Source organism: Hypomesus transpacificus, chromosome 23 (assembly GCF_021917145.1).
Source record: "Hypomesus transpacificus isolate Combined female chromosome 23, fHypTra1, whole genome shotgun sequence".
NCBI lineage: Eukaryota > Metazoa > Chordata > Actinopteri > Osmeriformes > Osmeridae > Hypomesus > Hypomesus transpacificus.
This window is the reverse complement of record NC_061082.1, coordinates 20,346,878-20,354,425: the sequence shown is the minus strand read 5'-3', so window position 1 is coordinate 20,354,425 and position 7,548 is coordinate 20,346,878. Positions and strand designations below refer to the sequence as shown.

The 7,548-nt window shown below is 52.7% G+C and overlaps 1 protein-coding gene across 1 annotated transcript; it reads left to right on the top strand.

The window, feature by feature from the left end:
• The first annotated feature begins 561 nt into the window (after positions 1 to 561).
• On the top strand, positions 562 to 4,449 carry LOC124485554. The gene is made up of 2 exons (XM_047047244.1): positions 562 to 2,528; positions 2,599 to 4,449. The coding sequence occupies exon 1, from the start codon at positions 726 to 728 to the stop codon at positions 1,704 to 1,706; it is 981 nt and encodes a 326-aa protein (XP_046903200.1). The 5' UTR covers positions 562 to 725; the 3' UTR covers positions 1,707 to 2,528; positions 2,599 to 4,449.
• Positions 4,450 to 7,548: the final 3,099 nt, after the last annotated feature.

The following is a 7,548-nucleotide window of genomic DNA, read 5'->3' as shown; positions in this document are numbered from 1 at the left end:
GAGACCTACACACAGAGACCTGCACAGCCAGGGCCCTCCAAAACACACACACACACACACACTGACTAACATACTCACTGACACCAACACACACACATAGACAAACTAACATATGTGCACACACAACATCACAGACAGAAACACACACACCCCACCCAAACACACTTCTGTAATGCAGCTCTGGCCCCTCTTGGCCCCTCCTCCACCCTGGACCTGCTCTGTTTAAGCCCTTTTAAGAGCACGTTTTTATGGCCCCGCATTCCGGAAGTGGGCTCCTGGTTAGCGGCGGCCCCTGTGCTTTGATGTCAACACTTATCAAGTGGGCCAGCAGGCCTCATTGACGCTGATGGATTTGGGCCACAAGGCACAGGGAGCTCAGAGGATTATATCGTTGTTAAATGAAACTAGTCTGGATTAATTGGCGAACCCTTTGAGGATACAGCTCACTCTTATTTCATTGGAAGTTCCTCCTGGTAGCCTGCTGGCAGCTCAGAGGAACGGGCTGGGGGGGGTTTGGCTGGGGGGGGGGTTCGGCTGGGGGGGAGGGCGAGCGGGGGGAGAGAGCAGAAATGCATCTTGCCAAGATCGTTGGGTGGCGTCCTGTACTGTGGTGTGGCCAGTGCTTCACATCAGAACTGCCCCACAAGCCCTGCGGAGAGCACTGCTCAGCCTCCTGAGGCCCATCTCTGCATGGCTGGAAACGTTGGAGCCTTTCTGAGTGGATAATGGAGACAGCGTCGTCCCCAGATCCTGCCATGTCTCAGTGGAGGAGAGACGCGGTCGTCCCCAGACTCTGCCATGTCTCAGTGGAGGAGAGACAGCGTCGTCCCCAGATCCTGCCATGTCTCAGTGGAGGAGAGACGCGGTCGTCCCCAGACTCTGTCATGTCTCAGTGGAGGAGAGACGCGGTCGTCCCCAGACCCTGTCATGTCTCAGTGGAGGAGAGACGCGGTCGTCCCCAGACTCTGCCATGTCTCAGTGGAGGAGAGACAGCGTCGTCCCCAGACTCTGCCATGTCTCAGTGGAGGAGAGACAGCGTCGTCCCCAGATCCTGCCATGTCTCAGTGGAGGAGAGACGCAGTCGTCCCCAGACTCTGTCATGTCTCAGTGGAGGAGAGACGCGGTCGTCCCCAGACCCTGTCATGTCTCAGTGGAGGAGAGACGCGGTCGTCCCCAGACTCTGCCATGTCTCAGTGGAGGAGAGACAGCGTCGTCCCCGGACTCTGCCATGTCTCAGTGGAGGAGAGACAGCGTCGTCCCCCGACTCTGCCATGTCTCAGTGGAGGAGAGACAGCGTCGTGCCCAGACTCTGCCATGTCTCAGTGGAGGAGAGACATGAGGACTGGGACGTTCCTCCTGGGTTCTTCCAAAGGTTTACCTCTCTCTCCTCTCTCCTAGCCTGCCTCACGTCACCACCTCTCAGCTCCCAGCAAGCCCTCTGCCGGCTCAGCTCCCAGCAAGCCTCTGCTGGCTCTGCTCCCAGCTCAGACACCACTTACCTGCCAGAGGAACGTTTCAGCTGTGCTTGCAGCAGCCCCCCTCAGCACACTGATCCCAGCCCAGAGAGATGCTGTTGGGATGGCTCTGGAGAGCCCTCCTGGTGCCTCCTGCTGCTGGATCACAGATCAGAGATAGGCAGGCTCTCTGTCTTTTTCTCTCTGTCCACACTTTGTCTTCTATGGATGGGTACTGAAACCCGGTATTAAACTGGCCCAGGTGCTAAATAATGAAAGACTGTAGTATCGATACGCTTGGAAGGGGAGGAGGGGGGCTCAGCAGGGGTCGAGACAGACCTGCCTCAGAGCCAAGCAGGCCGGCCCAGCCTCGATGGAGCGGACCCTGGGGTCACCTCCCGTGGAGGAGGAAATCGAGCGAGGATCTGTGTTTCTGTGGGCAGTTCAAACGGTACGGCCCACCACAGCTAAGCTCAGCTCTGCCTAGTGTGGGTTCTATGGTCCAGTAATTGGAATGCACTTTTTGAAGTGTGTGTGATCTCCCCCGCCCCCCCCGCCCCCACACGGCATCCAGACGAGGGGAACACGTGACGGCTGCCCTTTCCTTCAAACACAACCCTCACCAGGGGGGCGGCTGTGCTCTTTACACCAAATCCTAGTGATTTAAACCACATTTAATTGAGGGCCTTATTAAAATCGAATGCATAAATAAATACAACCCAGGAATAGTGAACTGGAGTGCTGCTCTGGAAGATGGAAGTCTGATCAGAGCAGTGCTGCTCTGGAGGGTAGAGGTCTGATCAGAGCAGTGCTGCTCTGGAGGAGAGAGGTCTGATCAGAGCAGTGCTGCTCTGGAGGGTAGAGGTCTGATCAGAGCAGTGCTGCTCTGGAGGAGAGAGGTCTGATCAGAGCAGTGCTGCTCTGGAGGGTAGAGGTCTGATCAGAGCAGTGCTGCTCTGGAGGAGAGAGGTCTGATCAGAGCAGTGCTGCTCTGGAGGGTAGAGGTCTGATCAGAGCAGTGCTGCTCTGGAGGAGAGAGGTCTGATCAGAGCAGTGCTGCTCTGGAGGGTAGAGGTCTGATCAGAGCAGTGCTGCTCTGGAGGAGAGAGGTCTGATCAGAGCAGTGCTGCTCTGGAGGGTAGAGGTCTGATCGGGGTTTAAAACGAGCAGAGTTTGATTAGCCACAACCTAATTTAGCTCCCAGGAAGAGATTAAGCTCCCAGGAAGAGAAGTTTTGCACTTCTGTGGAACACTAATGATTCATGTGTCTGCATGGTGTGTCTGTGTGCTTGTGTGTGTGTGAAAGAATGTGTAAGACAGTGTGTATGTGGGAGTGTGTGTGGGAGTGTGTGTGTGTGTCTGTAAGGGAGATGGTACACGCTGTCTCAGCAGTGTTAGTTGGTGTCAGAGCTGCAGAGGTTATTTAGTCAGAAAACACAGAGCTCCCAGCCTGCACACACCAACCTTCAGTCCAGACTAGGGCTGGGCGATATATACAAAAAAAACGATATCTCGATATTGTCAAAAGTTTTACGATATTCTATATATATGTCGATATGTTTGCATTTGCATTTAAATAATAAAATCATGTTTTTTTCTTTTGCCTCCATTAGAACACAACATAAACAATTGAGATAGAACAGCTATTGTTACAAAGTACAAAATGTGTAGTGCAAATTTAAGCAGTTGCCATAACATGGTACTTTTAACTTGACAAAATGGACCTCACATGGAACAGTTGACGCAGAGGTCCTTCTGTGACAGGACAATAAGAGAGCAGTGTGAGTGCCTGTGAGTCTGAGGTTGTGCACATGCTCTTCTAGCTCTCATGACCAAGCCAGGACTCCTCTCTCTTGTCATGTTCTCCTCCTGCTGACTGTAGGGGCGACTGGACAAACATCCTCATGCACATGGTTAGAATGTTAGGAACAACAGCAACCGCACATGGTTAGAATGTTAGGAACAACAGCAACCGCACATGGTTAGAATGTTAGGAACAACAGCAACCACACATGGTTAGAATGTTAGGAACAACAGCAACCGCACATGGTTAGAATGTTAGGAACAACAGCAACCGCACATGGTTAGAATGTTAGGAACAACAGCAACCGCACATGGTTAGAATGTTAGGAACAACAGCAACCGCACATGGTTAGAATGTTAGGAACAACAGCAACCGCACATGGTTAGAATGTTAGGAACAACAGCAACCGCACATGGTTAGAATGTCTGGCTCTTTATTGGTTTAAGCCATCAGGGTTATTTTTGGTTTAACTTAATCTGGGACTTAAAATAATAGGTCAGCTACAACCCATTTTGTGAAATAACCTTTGGCTTTCTAATGTTCCTTGAGCTAGACAGTGTACAGTATTGATTAGCCTTGTTAAGCTTGATCATGCAGAGCAGATATTAGAGTCTGTCCTTCTGAATCTGTGCTGCTAGTGCTGTAGTGTCTGAATCTGTGCTGCTAGTGCTGTAGTGTCTGAATCTGTGCTGCTAGTGCTGTAGTGTCTGAATCTGTGCTGCTAGTGCTGTAGTGTCTGAATCTGTGCTGCTAGTGCTGTAGTGTCTGAATCTGTGCTGCTAGTGCTGTAGTGTCTGAATCTGTGCTGCTAGTGCTGTAGTGTCTGAATCTGGGCTGGAGGAGAGACAGAGCTGAACCAGTCCTCCACACCAAACTCATCAGTAATGAGTGTATTCATCCTCTTCTCATTAGTCAATCCCACTTCAGTTTGTCAGCGGCTTGCAGGCCCTGGCAGGAAGTGTCATTCCTCAAAACCCCGGGTTAATGAAGTGTATGATGCTCGCAGCATGTGTGTCCTGTTTCCTGTTGGGGCTGTGTTTGGGGCAGGGCTGGTGTGTTTGGGGCGAGGCAGAGCTGCGTTTGGGGCAAAGCTGCTGTGTTTGGGGCAGGGCTGGTGTGTTTGGGGCGAGGCAGAGCTGTGTTTGGGGCGGGTTGGTGTGTTTGGGGCTAGGCAGAGCTGTGTTTGTGGCAGGGCTGCTGTGTTTGGGGCAGGGCTGGTGTGTTTGGGGCAGGGCTGCTGTGTTTTGGGCATGGCTGCTGTGTTTGGGGCAGGGCTGCTGTGTTTGGGGCGAGGCAGAGCTGTGTTTGGGGCAGGGCTGCTGTGTTTGGGGCATGGCTGCTGTGTTTGGGGCAGGGCTGGTGTGTTTGGGGCGAGGCAGAGCTGTGTTTGGGGCAGGGCTGCTGTGTTTGGGGCAGGGCTGCTGTGTTTGGGGCAGGGCTGCTGTGTTTGGGGCATGGCTGCTGTGTTTGGGGCGAGGCAGAGCTGTGTTTGGGGCAGGGCTGCTGTGTTTGGGGCAGGGCTGCTGTGTTTGGGGCATGGCTGCTGTGTTTGGGGCGAGGCAGAGCTGTGTTTGGGGCAGGGCTGCTGTGTTTGGGGCATGGCTGCTGTGTTTGGGGCAGGGCTGCTGTGTTTGGGGCGAGGCTGCTGTGTTTGGGGCAGGGCTGCTGTGTTTGGGCAGGGCTGCTGTGTTTGGGGCAGGGCTGCTGTGTTTGGGGCATGGCTGCTGTGTTTGGGGCGAGGCAGAGCTGTGTTTTGGGCAGGGCTGCTGTGTTTGGGGCAGGGCTGGTGTGTTTGGGGCAGAGCTGTGTTTGGGGCAGGGATGCTGTGTTTGGGGCAGGGCTGCTGTGTTTGGGGCAGGGCTGCTGTGTTCTGGACAGGGCTGCTGTGTTTGGGGCAGAGCTGCTGTGTTTGGGGCAGGGCTGGTGTGTTTGGGGCAGGGCTGCTGTGTTTGGGGCAGGGCTGCTGTGTTTGGGGCAGAGCTGCTGTGTTTGGGCAGGGCTCTAGATTCAAGGTGGGAGAGCAGTCAGTAGGACCACACAGTCTGGGCAAGGCAACACATACACACACACACATCCTGTAGGAATGTACCGGTCAGGCCAGACACACACACTCCTGCAGCTGGCATAGCAGTCAGACCAGACCGTGCCACACTGCCCCCACGCCCCACACCCCCAACTTCTCCTCCACCCACCCTACTCCTCCACCCCTACTCCTCCACCCACCCTACTCCTCCTCCACCCACCCCTACTCCTCTTCCACCCCCCCTACTCCTCCTCCACCCACCCATACTCCTCCACCCACCCCTACTCCTCCACCCACCCCTACTCCTCCACCCACCCTACTCCTCCTCCACCCTCTCTGGTGAGAAAGAGAAAAACTGGAATTTGTCAACAAATCCAGCAAAGCTGTCCCAGAGAGCAGGTAATGCTCTGCTTTCCTAAAGTAGTCTGAGACAGACAGATCCACATCCTGTTAGCCACAGGAAGTCTGGACCACAGGTGGCACTTTCTGAGTCAGCAAACACACACCTATATACACACACACACCTATATACACACACACACACCTGTACACACACACATCTATATACATACCTATACACACACACACACCTATACACGGGGGTGCAACCATACTGCATAGTTAACACAGATGACACACACACAGTAAGAGCAAGAGACTAACACCACGCTCATGAACAAAACCATTTATCAACCACAGTGAACATTCTCCGTTGCCATAATCAACTCTCTTTGATAATTGTAAACCCTAATCGCTCAGGCTCCAACCATAATGAGTTCCTTTGTCATTAGAGAGGGTTTCTTTCCCCTAGAACAAAGCTACTTAGGTCAGCTCATGAAACTCAGATCAACTGGGATGGCAGTGCCTTCATTACTCCTGGTCTTCATTTCCTGTGGCTGACATGCTCTAATATATTAAAGCATAAGAAACACACTTTTGTGTGATCCCGTTTTTGGAATTGTTTTACTGTTTACCTAGTGCTACCATTGTACTGTTTTAAGACTTGAATTTGACAGGAGGCGATGTTTTGATGATGTTCCACCTGGCCCTGGCGCGCTGCAGTTGGGTTTGTGTGCAGATGCTCATGCCCAGACACAGAGCTGGTGTGCCAAGTGCTGAATTGAACCGATGTCACAAAGCAGACCATTGAGTTTATCTACAGACCTGCACCCGTATTAAACAACCCAGCACCCAGCGGGCAACGATTAGCAGGGTGTAGTCCTAGCCACACACACACACTCACACACACACACACACACACACACACGCACACACACACACACACACACACACACCCTCTGAAACCTCAGGTGTGCCCACACGGGACCCGCCCTGTGTCCCTCTTTCACGGCAGATGAAAAGCAAAACACCGTCAGTTTGGGAGAGCGCTGAAACCACCCGCTCTAACATAACAGAGATCATCTCTTTCAGCATGATAAGGGTTTAGCCATTAGCCTTTAGCAATCCATAAGGTTAATCTAATTCAGATCCAGGGAGAATCTGTTGTCTCAGTGTCCAAAGGCTATTTATTAACAGTAACATGGTCACTGATTTATACCAGATTTTTCTTATTTTTGTTTGTGAAGGCTAGACTGTCAGCCTGTGCACTGACTGAGCTAGTCTTGGATCCAGCTCAGAGACGATGGGAAAGAGGGAGAGGGAGAGAAAAAGGGGATGAATTTGGTCTAATAGGACTTCCTACTTGATTAGGAAGGTTGCTGTTGCTATATTTGTGCACTAGCACTCAGTTCCTCTACACCGACTGGAGGAGGGAATCTAGCACTTCCTGGTTCCCAGAGGCCCGATGGCATGTTTCGGAAGGTAGTGTCCATGCTGACAGCTCATTGGTGGAGGAGGTTGGCATGTATTTCTAATTACAGCGTGACCCGACAGGGTCGGCTCACTCCTTCCTGTTTGCTTTCCCTCTAGCTTCATACCACACACGCACACACACACACACACACTCACTGACACACACGCACACTCACTGACACACGCACACACTGACACACGCACACACTGACACCCTCACTCACACCTGCAAACATGCACACCTGCAAACACACACACACTCACTCACACCTGCAGATAAACAGTGTGTCCGGTCTGTGTCCTTGGGATATCCTGTCCCCTCTGTCCCCCTCCCCTCCCTAGCCCTGCCCACCCCCTCCTCCCTCCTTGTTGCCCCCCTGCCCTGCCCTGCTCCACTGTGTGCTTGAGAGAGCTGCTCTTTGGGGCTTGTCTGTAGCAGAATGCCCAGCCCTCCA